This window comes from Pogoniulus pusillus, chromosome 5 (genome assembly GCF_015220805.1).
Source record: "Pogoniulus pusillus isolate bPogPus1 chromosome 5, bPogPus1.pri, whole genome shotgun sequence".
NCBI lineage: Eukaryota > Metazoa > Chordata > Aves > Piciformes > Lybiidae > Pogoniulus > Pogoniulus pusillus.
Window position 1 is genome coordinate 7,444,974 of NC_087268.1, and position 19,584 is coordinate 7,464,557.

Genomic DNA, 19,584 nt, shown 5'->3' on the forward strand with positions numbered 1-19,584 from the left:
GGCATTGGAACAAACTGCCCATGATGGTGGTGGAGTTACCATCCCTGAAGGTGTTCAAGAAAGGTGTGGACCTGGCACTTGGGGACATGGTTAATTGCCATGATGGTATTAAATTAATGGTTGAACTCAGTGATCTTGAAATGTGTTTTCCAGCTAATTCCATGATGTAGTCATTCTGAGTGTATATGCATTTCTACTGCTTATTAAATCACCAGCCAACAGTCATGCATTTAAAAGAAGAGAAAGCAATACACCAAATCCTGTCAAGATTTACCAGTCTAGTGAACTGTTTCTGCTGCTGATCTGACTTTAAGGGAGGAAAACTCTTCTTCAGAAACCTTTGAAGTCCTAATGCAAATTACACAGAACTTTTAGATACTGCTTTGAGTGTTGAAATTTCTGTGCAAGTAGTTGATTTAAAAGCTTTTGAACTCTTGTTCCCTTCATACAGATCCTGGAGCTGCTGCTTGCCTTCTGTTCAGTGGTGAAACTGCGTCATACCCTGTGGCAGGCAATACTGGAACCAGCTGGCTTGGCAGTCTCTGGAAATGCCAGATTTGTGACTCGCTCCAAGACTTTTGAACCATCTGTTGCTTTGGTGCACCTGTCAAATCAACCATTGGAAGGCTCTGCAGACTGTTCAGTTCTAGCACTGCAAGTGTTGAAAGAGATTTTGGAGGTACCAAGACTGGTACTTGAGTTTCAAAGAGCTTCTTATCAGCTATGGTTTTAATTAATTTTTTTTTTAAACAACTATTAGCATCTTACTTAAACAGCACATAAAAATATACTCAAAATTAAGTTCTTCCTACTCTGTAATTCCAGACTTTGTAAAATAACTTTTCTTTTAGAAATGTCTGCTGAAAGTTAAGTGGAAGATATGGCAATTCCTGAAGTCATGACGTAGATACAGAGCTATAAAGGAATTGCTTTCTAGGACTTTTACAAGTCTTACTGCTGTGCTCTTTGTTAAACACTCTTCTCCAATATGATACTGTCTAAGATTAGTAGTGTTATACCTGAAGTAGCAAGAGTCCAGAGAATGCTAGAAAACAGGGTGGTGGAAGAAAAGGTAAAGTAGTTTTGGCTTCCCTTTTCTGTAGTTTTAAATACTGACATAAAATGTCTTTGTTCCAGGATGTGATCAACAGTGGGAACAGCACCTCGGCCAAACACTTAGTGGATCTTTTGCTGCCTGTTCTTCTTGATCATCTTCAGATGCCAGAGCAGATTGGGGATGAGCTATTAGTGAAGAAAAAGTGTGAAAGAATGGTCAAGGCTATTAATGTCCTCACAAATATCCTTTTTATGTGCCTATTGGCAGCTAATTTATTATTTCTCCACCATGGTCTACTCTATAATCCTAGAAGAAATGTCTGTCTTGGGTCACTTTAGTGGCTTTTAATGACAATGACTATGACTGCCCTTATTTTACTGAAGACTGCTATCTCAAAAGACTTTAAGGACATTTATATTTGTTATGAAATTATTTTGGAACTGCAGTGGTGCAGGACAAAATATGGTAGTTATTTAATAATATAGAATCACTTTGGAGATTGAAAAAGATGAATGTTTTTCTGTTGAAATTTCAAGGGGTGTTTGGGTGGCCATCTTCTTGATCAGTACAATGTTTTCACCTAGCTAACTGAAGTGCAGCTTCCAGCCAAATGTATTACAAACTTAGATTAGTGAAACAAGGAAACTTGATAGTTTTACACTCTTCCTTGAAGTCCTTAGTGCCATGTCGTAAGGAGGACATGACTGCAGGATGTAGTCTTGCATCTCATTTGAGTTCTGTGAAGAAGTCTTTGCAAGTGCACTCCGAAGCAGCTAGTTTCTGTATTAAGATTATTCACTGCCTTTGTTCATTATCTTTCTTTTTGCCGCTTATTGTGGTGTCCCTCACCTGTTTCCAGTAAGTGTTTGAACTGAAAAGTGAAGCTTGTGAGTTAAACATAGATTCATAGAATGGTTTGGGTTAGAAGAGACCTTGAAGGTAATAGGATCATAGAATCAACCAGGTTGGAAGAGACCTCCAAGATCATCCAGTCCAACCTAGCACCCAGCCCTAGCCAGTCATCTAGACCATGGCACTAAGTGCCTCATCCAGGCTTTTCTTGAACACCTCTAGGGATGGTAACTCCACCTCCCTAAGCAGCCCATTCCAATGCCAATCACTCTCTGGCAAGAACTTCCTCCTAACATCCAGCCTAGACTTCCCCCAGCACAGCTTGAGACTATGTGCCCTTGTTCTATTGCTGGTTGCCTGGGAGAAGAGACCAACCCCTACCTGGCTACAGCCTCCCTTCAGGTAGTTGTAGACAGAAATGAGGTCCCCCCTGAGCCTCCTCTTCTCCAGGCTAAACAACCACAGCTCCCTCAGCCTCTCCTCATAGGGTTTCTGTTCCAGGCCCCTCACCAGCCTTGTTGCCCTTCTCTGGACACATTCTAGCACCTCAACATCTCTCTTGAATTGAGGGGCCCCGAACTGGACACAGTACTCAAGGTGTGGCCTGAGCAGTGCTGAGTACAGGGGAAAAATAACCTTCCTCGTCCTACTGGCCACACTGTTCCTGGTACAGGCCAGGATGCTGATCATCTAGTTCCAACTCCCCTGAATTGGCAAGGACACCTTCCACTAAGTAATTCATGTAGTTGGGATTTAGAAGCATTGGAGACACTCATGTTTTGTTATACTATGTTTGTGTCCTTTATCATTAGAAAATATTTCCTTTTTGTGCCAATCCCTAATCATAGATGTATTTATTCCTAACTCTGTCTACTCCTGTGTGGTGATGACACACTGAAAATGCATGCCTCAAAGGTCTTGACTGCCAGCCAATGCACATCTCTAATAGAACACCAGTTTACCTACAGTGGGATCGATACTGGTTTGGGGACAAAAGTAGCAGACTCTAAAATGTGGTGAGTGCACGAATTTCTCTAAAACCTAATTTAGCAAGGCTCTGAAAGTTGTGAAATCCTTCCAATTGCAAGTGGATTGGAGCTGGAATTGCCATTTAAATGCATGTAAATCAATGCTTTAAAATACAATTTAGTATTTTTGTGGTAACAAAGTAACATTGCTGGTCAAGTCCATAAGTAAACCAAGCTTAAGTATTTTCAGCATAAGCTTAGGTGGAACAATGACCTTAAACTTCATTCAGTAGTTCAAGCTTATCCAAGACATTGTTGCCTTGCTAGATATTTAACTCCTTTGTAAATTAATTTTCCTAACTTTTATTTTTCTGTGCTGTTATTTATCACACTTTTTTTCCTCTTATCTCTTCTGGCATTTTTCACCCACTTTGCATTTCTCCTTGTGTGTTTCAAAGCAAACTTGCTGCTGACATTATTTTGAAAACACTGGATCTTATGAGCAGACTGAAGCAAGATGTACCTGGTATGGAAGTCAGCTTCTACAAAATTTTACAGGTATGATTTTTATAATGTCTTATGTAATGCATCTGTGAAGGAAGATTATCAGTGCACTACAGCAACTTTTAGTTCTGAATGTTTTGTATACTTATATATGAAGTGGTAAAACTAGAAAAATAGAATCCCTGTGGCACAGTTTGTAGAGGATGCTTCATTCTTAAAGGTTGCTTCATTGTTAAATCTTCCTAAACTAAGGACAATTTGCTTTTTACTCAATTTATTTCAGTAAATCATGTGATATCTTCCATTGCCTAGTAAGAATTATCCTTCTAACACTGAGTTAGGGCTGCAAATTAAAGTTAGCAAACTACAAAATTATCACAACTAAATAATTATTTGTGGAGCTGGTTTCTTCACTGAGAGAGTCATTGGCTACTGGAATGGGCTGCCTGGGGAGGTGGTGGAGTCGCTGTCCCTGGGCCTGTTCAAGGCAAGATTGGACATGGCACTTGATGCCATGGTGTAGCCTTGAGAATTGTGGTAAAGGGTTGGACTTGATGATCTATGAGGTCTCTTCCAACCTTGGTGATACTGTGATACTGTTAGAGATATTAAATAAACACATTAATACATCACATTTCTGACTTTGCATAGTCAAAACATTTTCTAGCAACTATTGGTCAGATGGTACCTTAATTTACTTTATAATTGGAAAAGTAATCCAGATAGTCAATTTGTGCTCTCTTGGAAGGTTTTCTTTCAAGAGTGAGAATTGTGGTTTAATGGGGAGCAATGAGAGTACTTAAGAAAGTAGCTTGTGTTTTGAAGCATCAGTAGACAAAGGAAGACTAACAGATGTCATCTGTCTGGACTTTTGTAAAGCTTTTGACACACTACCTCACAGCATCCTTACTCTAAAATAGAGAGAGGTGGATTTTATGGGTGGACTGTTCAGTGGATAAGGAATTTGTTGGATGGTCTCATCCAAATGGTAGCTGTCAGTGGTTACTTGTCTCTCAGAGACAAGTGACAAGTGGTGTCCCTCAAGGGTCTGTTTGGACCAGTGCTGTTTAATATCTTCATCAATGCTATAGAAAGTGAGATTGAGTTCATCCTCAGTAAGTTTGCTGATGGTACCAAGCTGAGTGGGGCAGCTGATAAGACTGAAGGATGGGATGAGCTCTGGAGAGGTTTGCTGAGAAGAATCTCATCGGGCTCAATAAGTCACAGTGCAACACCCTGCACCTGGGTCGGTACAATCTTTGATATCTATCCAGCCTGAGGGGTGATGGTATTGAGAGCAGCCCTGCAGAAAAGGACATGGTGGTGCTGATGGGTGAGAAGGTGGACATGAGCCAGCAATGGGTACTTGCAGATCAGAAGGCCAGTAGCATCCTGGATTGCATCAAATGCAGTGTGGCCAGCAGATTGAAAGAGATTGTTCTGTTTTTGATCTGTTCTGGTGAGACCTCACCTGGATTGCTGTGTCCAGCTATGGGACCCCCAACAAGAGAGACATGGATCTTCTGGGGCGTGTCCAGATGAGGTCATGAAGATGATCAGAGGGCTGGAGTGCCTCTGCTATGAGGACAGGCTGAGAGAGTTGGCACTTTTCAGCCTGGAGAGGAGAGGCTTTGGGGAGGCCAAAAAGCTACATTTCACTATCCAAAGACAGCCTGCAGGAAGAGTGGGGAGGGACTGTTTAGAAGGCCTTGTGATAGGACAAGGTGTTTTGAAACTGGAGCAGGGTAGATTTAGGTTGGACATTAGGAGGAAGTGCTTCACAGTGATAGTGATGAAACACTGGAACAGGTTGCCCAGAGAGGCCATGGAGGTTTCACCTCTGGAGACATTCAAGATCAAATTTGATTTGGCCCTGGGTATCCTGATCTAGTTGGAGATATCCTTGATGACTATATCAGGGTTGGACAAGGTGACCTTTGAGGATTCCTTTCAACCTGATGGAATCTGTGAATTTCTGTGCTCCTGGGCCTTGATATTGTAATGTCTGTGGGTTATTTTTATGACTATTTTATCTTGGTTTGACCACAGCAGTTTCTCTTTTAGGATCAACGCTTGATTACGTCTTTGACATTTGCTTTAACGTCAGACAGTAGAGAACAAGTCCAAGTGGGACTCAGAATATTGTTTGAGGCTGCACCCTTACCAGGTTTTCCTGCCATAGTGTAAGTTTGTTTTTGTGATAGTCTGGTAGTATTGGACATTTTGGTGGTGTTTGTAGCAGGCTATTTCATTAGGAGCCTTTTTGTTTCTACAGGCTTGGAGAAAGCATTGCAGCAAGCAATGCTTACAGACAGCAGGAGACAGAGCATGCATCCAAAAGAGTCCAACTGCAGTCACTAGCGACCAACGTTACCTCAGTGAGGTGTTCTTCATCCTGTCCTTCAGGTGATGAATCCACAACTTCAAATATTCAGGAATTAATACAAAAACTTCATTCTGGACTAGAGGTTAGTAGAATTTATATACCTTTGTTAAATAAGTGACACTCTTACTGTGACGTAGAAATGAAAATGCAAACATCAGGCTATAGCACATGTACCAACATGCAGCAGTACAGATTAGGGGTTGACCTGCTGGAAAGCAGGTCCATGGAGAAGGATCTTGGAGCCCTGGTAGACAGTGAGTTATCCATGAAGATAGCAATGTACCCTTGTGCCAGTAAGGCCTAGTGGCATCCTACAATGCATTAAAGAGAGTGTGTCCAGCAGGTCAAGGGAGGTTCTCCTGTGCCCTGTTGAGACCACATCTGGAGTATTGTGTCCAGTTCTGGACTTCCCAATTAAAGAGGGACCAGGGAACTACTGGAGAGAGTCCAGTGGAGGCTACAAGAATGCTGAAGGGCCTGGAATATCCATCTAGTAAGGAAAGGGTAACCTGAAGCTGTTTAATAGGAGAAGGAAAGGCTGAGAGGAAATCTCATCATCTCTAGGTGATCCTACTTTGGCAAGGGAGTTGAACTCGATCTTCAGAGGTCCTTTCCAATCGCTATGATAAAAGAGTGATGATGTGCTGATTTGGAGGAGTGTGGTACAGCTCTTGTATGCCCAAACACAAACATTTTCCTTTTCTTGCCTGAATCTAACTCTTAGTATTTGCAGGTCAATTTTTGTGGCTTTCTTGGAAAGGCAGCATTAGTACTTCAGAAGAAAGATTTTCATTTCCTCTGCAGCAACATACTTAGTGAATGTGACAAACAGGCACTGTGCACAGTGTGCTTTACAGCCATCCTGTCACATGCTGCAGGTATCTCCTCCTTTCTGCCCAAAGCAAGTTACTGCTTGATAGCTGCTTTGGGCTGAGCAATGGGTTGTTGCTGCTGTTTTCTTTTGGCTTAGGAAAACGGTATGCAAATTGGGAGAGCGAACAGCAAGTACCTGATCAGAGCTCGATATCTGTATTAGGTGAGTTCAAAGACTCATCTTGACAGGGTGCTGAGCTATCTGATTTCAACTACACTGTCACCTAGAAAGGTTGGACCTGGTGATCTTTGGGATCCCTTCCAGCCTGGCATCTTGTAATTCTGTGATCAGTGACATGGCCTTCAGCTCCAGATTTGCAACCCTCTTTTCTCTTGTAACTGGTGAAACTGGGCAAGATACCAGTTCCAGTTAGCTGCTAGAGTAATACTGAAAAATGTCAAGTGAGTCTGCACTGGCTTACTTCATCCTTTGCCAGCAGATGCTCCCATTGACCATCCTTTATAGGTCTGTAGGTGCATTGCTATAGTTAATTAGTGTAATTAATTTAGCAGCCATGGGTGTTTAGTAGCACTAGTGCAACAGTTTCCAGTAATATGACAGACTGTACAGCTGCTTTTTTTTTTCCAGTAGAAAAATTGAGTGAATCTTTTCTTAGACCTTTTAATTAGTAGAACTTTACATTAAAAGATCAATATACCCATTCACTTAAAAATATTCAATACTTCAGCTGTGTGTGTGTGTTCTGTAAGTTGTGAGAAGCTCAAATGTGTGTAAAAACATAACTGAGACCACACTTTTAATAGTACAAACAGCGAAGGGAACTTGCAGAAGTGTTTCTTTACAGTAGTAATAAAAGGGCAGAGATGACCCATTTGCAAGCAGGAAAATATTACTTGTTCCCTACTTTAGGGACAGGAAAATCAGGTGACAACTGGAGCTGTGTAGGGGCAGCTGTTAATATGGGAGAAAAAGCCTTACAGAATTGTTCAAAGTGGTGCAGAGATGGTAGCTTTTGAGTAGATGTTCGTTGTACAAACAGCTGGGATAGCTTGCACATGGTCATGCATCAGGAATATGATGGATACAGGAACAGCTGCTTCAAACTGGTGTTGCCTATGGAAAAAATGTCCTGAAATCACAAAGCTGCATTCTCACTCGATTCAGGCATATATTTTAGTAAACACTTAAGACTTGTTGTGCTATACATGGTGAATTTCCTCTAGTAAGTCAGTAGTTACAGTACTAAGTTCTGTTCTGGATAGTATCCTTTCATAAAGAGTTTCCTAGGCCTGTTCTGGTATCCATATTGAGAAGGCTATGGAGTATAGACATGGATTCTTAGCCATCTGAATTCTGTCTTGGTGATTTCAAAGTAAATTGTCTTAATTTTTCTATGAGGGCACTGAGACATTAGACCAAAGGGAGCCATTTTAGGGTGCTGGTGGACTGATGGTATTCTGCAGGTGAATCCTTTTGTTACATTATTTAGATGTGCAAAAGAGTCAAGTGGATGAATTTGAACAGTCTCAGATGTAGAAATAAGAACTCAAAATGCTAGGGAACAAGTGGAGTCCACAACACTACTGAGTTCTTTGAGCACTTTACTTATCTACTAAATACAAATTTCAGTAGAAGTAAATGCAAAACCTTTCCACAGATGAAGGAGCCTCTCCCTGACATGAGGATTTCGGACATCATGGATGTCTACGAACAGAAGCTGTCAGCATTAGCAGTGAGTACAGTCTGATGTGTATGGGTACACTGCTGTCCATGCGTTCAGAAGGTGTTGATGAATAATGTTCTTTGTATGCACAGTCTAAAGAAACCAAACTGCAAGACCTTTTGGAAGCAAAGGCTTTGGCTCTGGCTCAGGCTGATAGGTTGATGGCTCAGTACCGGCATCAGAGAGCTCAAGCTGAGTCTGAGGTAAGTTTTAGGAGCTTCCTTCTGAAACTGTTTGTCTGGGTAGTTTATCTGAGATTGTTTTTTGGAAACTACATTGCTTATCTGTCACCTGCCTGCAAGTTAGGGCAGTCCCACTTTTCATCCTAAACATCCTGTTTTCCTCTGAACTATTCTTTGGAACAGTTTTCTTTCATAGGTTCATAGAATGGCTTGGAAGGGACCTTAAAGATAATCTAGTTCTATCCTTTGCCTTGTAGGAAGTCATAGAATGGCTTAGGTCAGAAGGGACCCTACCTGTTTACACCAGCCCCACTGCCATGGGCAGAGACACCTCTCAGCTAGACTTAGTTGCATCCTCATGGAGATGGCATCCACAACCTCTCGGCAACCTACAGTCAGCAAAGCTAACCTGTACTGATAATGACTTGTTAACCATTAGTGTTAATTTAATGGTAGTAATACTGAAATTTAGTAATCCCATTTAGTATAATTCTAGCTAAAATTTGCTGATGCATGGAGAACTATTTCCTGTGTATGCCTTTTATTCACAAATGCAGCTTGCTTCTCTGAAGGTGTATATTTGAAGTGTGCATTGAAAAACTCAAAATCATTTCTATTCTTTAAAGGTTATATGCTGCAGATTACTAAATCAATGCTAAAATGTCCAATTACATTTTTTTGTTTTCCTCTCTCACTGTCTATAAAGTGAGATCAAAGAAGTCAGTGAACAAATTAATTTGTAGCTAATATTGGGTAAGATAAATCCTTTTCGTAATGTAGCTGATGGCATTTTAATATGCCTACTACAGAGTGACTGATGAAACAGAATTGCTTGTGATGGTGGCTTGTCTGTTTTTTTGTGGGGGTGTCTTTCCATTCAAAGGCAAGAACTCTTGCTGCAATGTTGAAGGATGCAGAACGGAAAAATGAAGAACTTAATGATTTGCTGAAAGCTCAGCAGGTGGAATCTGAAAGGGCACAGACTGATATTGAACAGCTCTTTCAACACAACAGGAAATTACAAACAGTTGCTGAAGAACATGAAATACTGAAAAAATCCTCTGTTGATCTTCTTCAGAGGTAAGTATAAGATCTCTAAGCAATGCTTTGTGTTTAGAGTGTTGGAGCCCTTTACTAAGCACATCAGAAGGGCAACATTTTGTGCTACTTAATGGAGTTTTCACTTAAAACCATGATTTTTTTTTTCTTTCTTCTATGTGCTTATCAAATAGGTTAATGTAAGTTATTTCAAAAATTTAATATGTTAAATGGAGTGAGAAACAAAGGTGTAGGTGTTGGAGAGTCCAGTTCAGTAAATAGCATGAACTTGGTATAAAAGGAGGCATTTTTCTCTAAGCGAGAGAATTAACAATGCTTAGTTTTTATTAGTGTTATGCCATACCCTCAGTTGCTTTGATCTTATGTAATGTCTTGTTGACATGCTATAAATAGTCAGGAGAAGTGGCCAATAGTGGCACATCTGCCTCCTCCTGGGAGGAGTTTGCATCTTTGGTCACTTGTGTAGGAAATTTGTCTGTAATTGGGTAAAAGTGAGGTAGAGCTGAAGGAGGCACCTTCTGTATTAGAAATATTATTTCTTTTAGTATCTTAAGCTAAAAAGGAACACCAAAAGTACAAAAAGATAGAAAGTATTCATTAATTTAGAGCATGCTTTGGAATAATAAAGGTTTAAAAGAGCTTTGGCTTTTCAACTTGGATGAGCTGGTCTCATCACTAGGTGTCAGCAGGGCAAAGAAGCTGACTTAAAATTGAGAGCAACTTTCTTGCTTAGTGAGATGAGGCATTATATTGGACAATTTTGAAGGCATATGGCTGCTAAGGGAGTTGTTAGGGAGACAAAATGTATGTAACGTGTCTATTATGAAGTGTCTTGGTCTGGTATGATCACTGTGGAATTGTTTGTGCCTTTTTGATTGCATGCAGCTGTACACTCTGACCATGTAATTGACTAGCTTAGGTGAAATAAGGCAGCCTCACTAGGGTATCTAACAGTTGTAATTCGTCCACAGTAAGAATAAAACAGCTTTCTGATCCTTACAAGGTGTTTGTAAGAAGAGCAAAAACAAAGGAAAAAAAAGTTATTTTCTCAACAATCCACACACTTCAAATACACTGCTCCTTAAAAACTATCAGGTAACTGACATCAGGGCAGAGAATTCTCCTTTTGGCAGGAAAACATTTGCTTACAGCACAGAAATCTGGCCCATAAACTTGTATGAAATGAACATTACATTGCCCTCCAGTATCACAGAATTGTAGAATCTGAGATCAAGTTCAACCATCAACCAAACACCAACATGGCCATTATGGATTATAGGTCAGGTTTTAGTATCATGAGACAACTCAAGGTTATAAAATGACTCCAAAGATCCCTTAAAAGCTGACTACAAATAGCTAATTTGTAACAGTTGTATGTCAAATTTCTTGATGCATCTGTAACTTATATCAGTTTCTAGGAGTTTTCTGCTAGAGGAAGGTTTCTTTCTGATCATCAATAATTAAGGATATCACAGAATGGTTTGGGTTGGAAGGGACATTAAAAATTGCCTAGTTACAACCCCCGTGCCATGGTCAGGGACACCCACCACTAAACCAGGTTGCTCAAAGCCTCCTCCAACCTGGTCTTGATCACCTCCAGGGAGGGAGCATCTAAGATCTGCCTGGGCAACCTGTTCCAGTGTCTCACCACCCTCTCTGTAAAGAATTTCTTTCTAATATCCAGTCTAAATCTTCCTCTTCCAGCTTAAAGCCATTGCTCCTCATATCACTACAAGCCCTGGTAAAAAGAAATTGGAGAGAGAGGCATTTTTATTGCTAACTAGGCCCAGTATTAAGCTCTTTTTCATAGCCTTTATCTTAAATACAGCTTTAGTCCTCTAACCAGACCTGGCAGTGAGACTTGGCTTTTTTTTTAATTCTTCCAAGTATGTTCACTTTAGAAGCAAAATAAGACCTAAGCAGACAACAAACTACCAATAAAAAAATCCTCTTCCAAACCTGATCCCTCTACCCCAAACCCCTGCTTTTAACTTGATTGGGATGATTGCACAGGTGATGTCAAGTATTCTTATTTGAGAAACTATTAAAGTAAAGGCTCTTCAAAAGCACTTCCACTCTTCAACTCTAACCACCTAATTCATTCTAAGGTATGAAACAACTGAAAGACAATATAAAGATCTACAGATTTCATGCAATTCACTAAACAAACAAATGGATGCAATGAAGAAACTAAATGAATCCCTCAAGCAGCAGAATGACAGGTGAGTTCCATTTAGGTTTTTTACTTTTAAAGCAAATTAAAGATCAACAGTAAAACAAAACAGCACTTTAGTCTTGATTTCTCAGTTGTGTTCTAAGTAACATTTGAGAATTGGGAGTTAAAGGAAGTAAAGGATGCTCCAGGGTTACTTCATGCATGTATGTTAGGTGAAAGTCTGTAGTAATGACTTGGGTTTATTTTGTTTGCTCCTGTATTGGTTGAGGTTGGGGAGACTTCACCCCCAGTGACAGCATGAAGTTAAAAAGCACAATGAAAATAAGCAAATTTCCTGAAGTAAACTTGTTTGCCTTGAAGCTTCTCTCAGTTCTTTCCACTTTGATTTGAACAATTTATTGACTGTGAAGTAAGGTACTTGTCATTTCTGCAAGATCCTGTCCTTGATGCTTCAGAAAAAGGCCTCTCTAGTAAATCTGTAAGAGAATAATTGATTTTTGGAGTTTGATTTTCACATAAACACATAAAGTAGAAAAATATTTCTGCCCAGGCATTCATTCCCTTCTCACTAGCACAGAATTTGGTATCTTTTGGTAGTTATTGAATTCTTAAATGCTCTTATCACCTGGAGATTTTCACATATTTACTTTTAGCCTGCAAGGTTTCTCCTGTAATATTGTCAGATTGGGGAGAGGTAATGAAAAGAAAAAATACACTACCAAAATAATAAAAAAAACCCCAACAAAATGAAACCAACAAACAAAACCCAAACCACACAAACACAAAAAGAAACACTATTCAAACCCTACTAAACTAAAGCATTTAGACGTAGTGTAGAATCATAGAATCAACCAGGTTGGAAGAGACCTCCAAGGTCATCCAGTCCAACCTAGCACCCAGCCCTATCCAGTCAACTAGACCATGGCATTAAGTGCCTCATCCAGGCTTTGCTTGAACACCTCCAGGGATGGTGACTCCACCACCTCCCTGGGCAGCCCATTCCAATGCCAATCACTCTCTCTGCCAACAACTTCCTCCTAACATCCAGCCTATACTTCCCCCAGCACAACTTGAGACTGTGTCCCCTTGTTCTGTTGCTGGTTGCCAGGGAGAAGAGGCCAACCCCCACCTGGCTACAGCCTCCCTTCAGGTAGTTGTAGACAGCAATGAGGTCAGCCCTGAGCCTCCTCTTCTCCGAGCTAAACACCCCCAGCTCCCTCAGCCTCTCCTCATAGGGTTTGTGTTCCAGGCCCCTCACCAGCTTTGTTGCCCTTCTCTGGACACCTTCCAGCACCTCAACATTTCTCTTAAATTGAGGAGCCCAGAACTGGACACAGCACTCAAGGTGTGGCCTGAGCAGTGCTGAGTACAGGGCAAGAATAACTTCCCTTGTCCTACTGGCCACACTGTTCCTGATGCAGGCCAGGAAGCCATTGGCTAGTAGTATAGAATAGAACAGCATTTCTATACTGGACTACATTATTTCTAGAAACAGTGTTGGTTTGTGTTCTTTATATTGTATAAAACATCATTCCTTAACCCATAAGCTGGCTTTATTTAACTTTTCTTTTGGACTAGTTATACTTTTTTCCCTTTTTGATGCCTTAAAATAGTGGTCTTTCAGCAATGAATCTAAGGGAATAGGGTTCCTCTTTGCCTAATCTTATTTAACACTTAATTTTGCAGAAGATAACAAATAGGCTTTGTATTGTTTGGGAATAAAATACTGTTCTTGATTTTACTTGCAAAGTTCACATCATCCTTCCAGGCTCTTGCCTTGTGAGTAATCAGAGCAGTCTAAATCATGGCCTTGAGTTCTGGTTCAGTTTGCTACTGACTAAATTTGAACACTTGCTTTCACTGATGCAATGTGCAGCTCACTGTAATGGGGGAGATTTCTTGTGAAAACTCCTTTCTAAAGGCAGGTCACAAAATCATAGAATGATAGGAGTTGGAAGGGACTTCTAGAGATCAAGTCCAACCCTCCTGCCAAGGCAGGGCTACTTAGAGAAGATCACGCAGGAACACATCCAGGTGGGTTTGGAATTTCTCCAGATGGAGACTCCACCATCTGTCTGGGCAGCCTGTTCCAGTGCTCCATCACCCTTAAAGAAGTTCCCCCTCATCTTTAGATGGGACTTCTTTTGTTCAAGTTTGTACTTGTGACCCCTTGTCCTGTCATTGGGCACCATCCTCCTGACACCCACCCTTTAAGTATTCATTGATGAGATAAGCATTAATGTGATATCCCCTCAGTCTGCTCTTTTCCAGACTAAAAAGATCCAATTCTCTCAGTCTTCTCTCATCAGAGATATGTTCCATCTCTGCAGCCTTTTTCTGTACCTTCTCCAGAAAGTACCTGTCCTTCTTGAACTGGGGAGCTCACAACTAGATGCAACGTTTCAGACGTGACCTCAACAGGGCAGAGTAGAGGTGGAGGCGAACCTCCATCGAACAGCTTTCCATACTCATACTGATGAACCTCAGGTCAGGGAAGCAGTTATCTGGATATTCTTGAACTGCTTCAAGTTAGGTGGAGACCATGGAAATACTTTCTTCTCCTCTTTAGGTTAGAGGATGCAGCTTAGAAAATGGTAGGTAGGGAGTGGACAAGCAACTCAACAAGACTGGCAGCACATGCCATCTGGGCAAGGCAAGTGACAGATTGAATATGCCTTAGAAATTAGGCTAGCTAGTAACAGAAGTAAATTGGCTTCACCAAGTGCTCAGGTTACAGCTATGACACTGGTAGATTCATAGAATGGTTTGGGTTGGAAGAAATCTTAAGGATCATTTAGTTCCAACCCCTCTGCCATGGGCAGGGACACCTTCCACTAGACTTCATACAGCCTGGCCTTGAACACCTCCAGGGACTGGGACATATACAACCTGTTCCAGTGTCTTACTACCATTACTGTTAAGAAGTTTTTCCCAATATCCGCTCTAAGAAATTCTTGGCAGTGATTTTTGCCTTGGGCTGCATGACAACTTTGTTTCTCTTGTGGTATCTTGAATACTATATGACTGTAATCAAAAGCAGCAGGTTCTGATGGTGTTCAGGCTCCAGGTATGAATCTTCAGCATTTTCTAATTGGTCTCTGTGATCTGAGAAGGGAGATTATTGATTCATTAAGCAGGGGATGGAAATAAAATGGGTGAGGGGAAGGAATTAAATTGGGGGGGGGAGGGGGAGAAATAAAATGGGGGGAAGGAAATTAAATAGATGAGGAAGGAAATAAAGTTGGGGAGAAACAGGAACTACAATCTATCTGTACTCACACCCTGCAAATCCTTAAGTTTGATGATGGGAAGCTCCTGATAGCAATTGGAAATTATGCAAAAATGATACTAACTTCTTAGGACAGAAAAGTGGCATTATCTCACTTCAGTCATTAACATTTCTTTCTCTACAATTTTAGGACTGCTGCACAGTTGGTAGAAATGGAAGATCTCAGAAAAGAATTAGAGCAGCAGCTGCAGGAGCGAGATGGCAAAATAACATGTAAGTCAGTCAGTAGCTGGACAGTCAGTGGACCCAGAGAACTATCTAGACGTTGTTATGGGCACTGAACAAGCAGTTGTATCTTGCTAAGTCTTAAGCTTAACCAGGGAGATGTAATTTAACATTTGAAGGAAAGAGATGCAGAATTTTGGTTTTGAAAACTGATCTGTAAAAAAATTGATTTCCCAGCCTGTGTGGACTTGACTAACTCTCTGTACAGCATCTTATCGCACTTCAGGATCTTTTCACAGCATATGTGATAGTTCTGTCCAAAAAAAAAAGAAGGCAGAACTGTTTTCCATAGGAGCTGCAGATGACAAGAGCTTGCTTCAGGTCTTCTGCAAATGACTGCAAGCAGTCACTAAAAGTTAGCAGTAGGTGGCACTACTCAGTAATTCAATTATGAGCAGCCATGTTGAGGCTTAAAAACAACAATTACTGGTTTCCCAGGCAATGCAGCATTTCTTTTCTAAGCTTGGCAGCCCATCTTTTAATGTATTTGTTTTCTTAAGTTCTGCAACAGAAAATAAAAGTCCTGGAAGAAAAACTGAAAGCTCAGCAGAAAGAACAAACAGATATGGAACAAGCTATAGATCTCCTTAGGAAGGAATTATGTAAAACAGAGCAAGCAAGGAAGGAACTGAGTATAAAGGTAAGGGATTTTTTGCACCTGCATTTAGAGACTAGAATTTTAGAGATCTGTGTAACTGATGGAGTTGGAAAATCAATATTTCAGTGGTAAAGTAGCTAAAAGATCTAGAACAGTCTGTGAAGTGGGCAAGAACAAACTTAGCTTTTAGGGGTTTAGATGGGGGGCATGAACTTAAGAGAAAAGAGATCAGAGTTTGATTCTAATGAGCCTTTATAAGGCATGGTGTGAGTACATAATATTTGGAAGGGAAAAAACAAACAAACTCACAGGAAAAAAAAGGCAACTAAACCCCAACCAAACAAAAAAACAATAACCAGAAACCAGCAAAAAAGAAAAGGCACAAACAACAACAACAAAACAAAACCACACCACAAACCCCTCAATAAACAAGTGAAAAAAGAATCCAAACAAGCCAACTGTAGTACAATGTTAATGAATGTAGCCAATTCCTCTTCAGTAACCTTGCCTGCTTCAGAATGTGGATTGTTTTACTTTCTCCCTTCTCACATCCTGAATGAAGCTATATATGCATGCACCAAAATGGATCTGATTTTCTGTTTAGCTCTGAAAACAAAACATTTCTATTTCTATGGAAAAGAGACCAGTTTGGCTAAGTTACCAAGGTAATGGTTTAAAAAAACAGAACTATGTCTGTGAAGCTTCAGTGCAGCCTGTATATCCTTTCACAAGGCAGAAGTTCATTTTAATTCGTTGCAACTGATCAGCAGATGCAAAATGTGCAGTCTGGCAAATGCATTGGCTGAATTTTCATCTTGCTGGGAGCAAAACCTAACCTCTCCAGGCAATATTATCCAGGATAGAGCAAATATTTCCTTTGTTCTTGGTAAATATTTACTGGTGTGAGGCTTGAAATGAAATGTGTGTGGCTTAACTGTGAGCCCCTTCAAGAGGACAATAAGGTGGGGAGGTTGGTGCTTTCCCATGGTGTCTTAACATTTTCAAGTGTGGCAGTAACTTATCATTCCTGTGCACTGATTATATAGAATCATGGAATGATAGAACTGTTTTGATTGTACCCAGTGATCTTAAGGGTTTCTTCCAATGTTCAACCTGACACCACCATGGCCATTATTAAAGCTGAGCAACAGGCTTGTAAGTTTAGAATTGCTTTTTAATTGAATTCACCAGCAGGCCACTCTGCCCTCAGCATGTTCTGTATGTTTTTCAGTTGATAGTGGAAGGAATTGCAACTTTCTTTTTGTTTCTGCAGGCATCTTCTCTGGAAGTTCAAAAATCCCAGTTGGAAGGACGCTTGGAAGAAAAAGAAGCACTTGTAAAACTCCAGAAGGAAGAGCTGAACAAACATTCCAACATGATTGCAATGATTCACAGTCTGAGTGGTGGCAAGTTAAGTGCAGAAGCAGTGAACCTCACTTTGTAAGGCTGTGTTGTGAAGACTTTAGTCATTTATGCATATATGTATGAATATATGTAAAGATTTTTAAACCTAAAGCTCACAAACTATCTGATTTTGGGGGAAAAAAATCTCAAATTAAAATAGCCTAACTGTCAACTGAGGAAAAGTAGCAACTGTGGAAGATTTGTTCTGAAAAAAAATGAGCTACTGTATGGCAAATAGGTCATCTGATGGGTTTGGTGGGACTATTTTCATTTCTATTAGGAGCTTAATGCAACTTTTGCTTCTGACTAACTCTCCTATATATATAGGGAAAACCAAAGCAAAATAGGAGCCACTATCAACTTTTTATTGTCTTCTCTTGTCTGTCTGGCAGGCAGTGTACTTCATAGCTTAAGCACTAACTTAATTTGTTTTGGCTCTTCTGATTACCATTATTATTTGTGCAGTGCTGCTTCCTGGTCCCTAAAGTACAAACAAAAGTGGAATCAATTATGTCAGTTAGAGCATGCTGCACTGAAAGGTGTCTTTCTCAGCATACTGGTGCAAGTGCTTCATGCAGTAAATGTGTGAAGGCATTTTTAATGCAAAGGAGATATCAATTTGAGGATGCAGAGCATACTCAAGGATTTTCAGCAAGCAGCACGGTGCTGAAATGAAAGACATAAATGTAGACAAATATTTCTTAAGTACTGTATAATTTCCTGACTCTACAACACCTGCCTGATGCATGCTAGTTATTGTCAACATTGTCATTTTCTGCTCTCCACCAGCAGCATTTAATTTTGTTCAGGCCTACAACTGGTTTAGGCAATTTTAGATTGTTTTTCTTAAACCTGTTTTCATATGAAAGACTAATACCAGAATTTGATGATTTTTTTTTTTTAGTGGCAGAACACTTTATATGTGACATGAATTATCTGTCTTGTAGTAGTTGGCAGAACTATTTCATTACTGTCAGAGTTTTGTGTGATGTAATATATCATTTTACCTTTTATTTGTAGCACTATGACCTGGGGTTTTTTTGTATCTAGATTTTAAAATACCTGAAATTCTTTGGTGTGGTTTGTTTTTCAGTTGTGTACTATGAGATGCCTCACTGAATCTGTCCAACTCAGTACAGCCTTGTACATTCTGTGGCAGTTCTACCACATCAGATGAACTGTATCTATTTTAACCTGTATAGACATTGCTTTGGTCTCTGAGGACCTGGGGAATAAAAAAAATAGTGATAATAATTGCTCCATTTTCTGTGATTTATGTGTTAGTGAGGTTAAAAAAGGCTGAAACAAAATAAGTGAGGTAAAAAAATTGGTGTAAATAATTGCTCCATTTTCTGAGTTTCCTGTGCTAGTGAGGTAAAAAGAGGGTGTAAAAATTGAGAGGTTAAAAAATTGAGGTAAATAATTGCTCCATTTTCTGTTTCCTGTGCTAGCGAGGTAAAAAGAGGGTGTAAAATTAAGAGAGGTTAAAAAATTGAGGTAAATAATTGCTCCATTTTCTGTGTTTCCTGTGCTAGTGAGGTAAAAGGAGAGTGTAAAAAATTGAGAGGTTAAAAAAAAAAGGGAGGTTAAAAATTGGATGTAAATAATTGCTCCATTTTCTGTGTTATATGTGCTAGTGAGGTATAAAGAGGGTGTAAAAATTAAGAGAGGTTAAAAAAATAAGGGAGGTTAAAAAATGGATGTAAAGAATTGCTCCATTTTCTGTGTTTTATGTGCTAATGAGGTAAAAAGAGGGTGTAAAAATTAAGAGAGGTTAAAAAAATAAGGGAGGTTAAAAAATTGATGTAAATAATTGCTCCATTTTCTGTGTTTTATGTGCTAGTGAGATATAAAGAGGGTGTAAAAAATAAGGGAGGTTAAAAATTTGATGTAAATAATTGCTCCATTTTCTATTTCATGTGCTAGTGAGGTAAAAAGAGGGTGTAAAAACTAAGGGAGGTTAAAAAATTGAGGTAAATAATTGCTCCATTTCCTGTTGTATGTATTAGCAAGGTAAATGGCTGCCACCTTTGTGAACACTGCATGCAGTTTGGTTGCCTCTTGGCATAAAATCCTGTAATTTCTTAGGAAAATCATTTTAAAAAAGCAGTTTTTAGCAGAATTGCTGAAGTGTGAGGTTTTTTTTAGTCGTGCAAGAGAAAGTTAATTAGGCATACATTTTTTGTTAGTCTTAATGGGTTAAGAAATTTGAGTGTCAAGGTAAATTTCTGTTAGTGTAAAGTTGTAGTAAAAGTCTGTTGAAGTCTCCTGGCCATAGAAACAGGGTAAGTGAATAGGGTGGTTTCTGTCACCACTGTTCATACAA

At 39.8% G+C, this 19,584-nt stretch overlaps 1 protein-coding gene across 3 annotated transcripts in view; it reads left to right on the forward strand.

The window, feature by feature from the left end:
- Positions 1 to 18,512, forward strand: part of CIP2A (cellular inhibitor of PP2A) — a 31,770-nt gene extending 13,258 nt beyond the window's left edge. For 2 of the 3 annotated variants that reach the window (XM_064143126.1, XM_064143128.1), the window contains 13 exons: positions 452 to 691; positions 1,138 to 1,297; positions 2,784 to 2,925; positions 3,336 to 3,435; positions 5,446 to 5,564; positions 5,657 to 5,849; positions 8,260 to 8,334; positions 8,418 to 8,528; positions 9,391 to 9,587; positions 11,675 to 11,788; positions 15,162 to 15,244; positions 15,757 to 15,896; positions 17,128 to 18,512. In XM_064143126.1, coding sequence (XP_063999196.1) covers positions 452 to 691; positions 1,138 to 1,297; positions 2,784 to 2,925; positions 3,336 to 3,435; positions 5,446 to 5,564; positions 5,657 to 5,849; positions 8,260 to 8,334; positions 8,418 to 8,528; positions 9,391 to 9,587; positions 11,675 to 11,788; positions 15,162 to 15,244; positions 15,757 to 15,896; positions 17,128 to 17,298 — 1,845 coding nt within the window. In that variant the 3' untranslated portion in view covers positions 17,299 to 18,512. The remainder of the gene's footprint in view (positions 1 to 451; positions 692 to 1,137; positions 1,298 to 2,783; positions 2,926 to 3,335; positions 3,436 to 5,445; positions 5,565 to 5,656; positions 5,850 to 8,259; positions 8,335 to 8,417; positions 8,529 to 9,390; positions 9,588 to 11,674; positions 11,789 to 15,161; positions 15,245 to 15,756; positions 15,897 to 17,127) is intronic. The other variant, XM_064143127.1, reaches the window with a different exon arrangement.
- Positions 18,513 to 19,584: the final 1,072 nt, after the last annotated feature.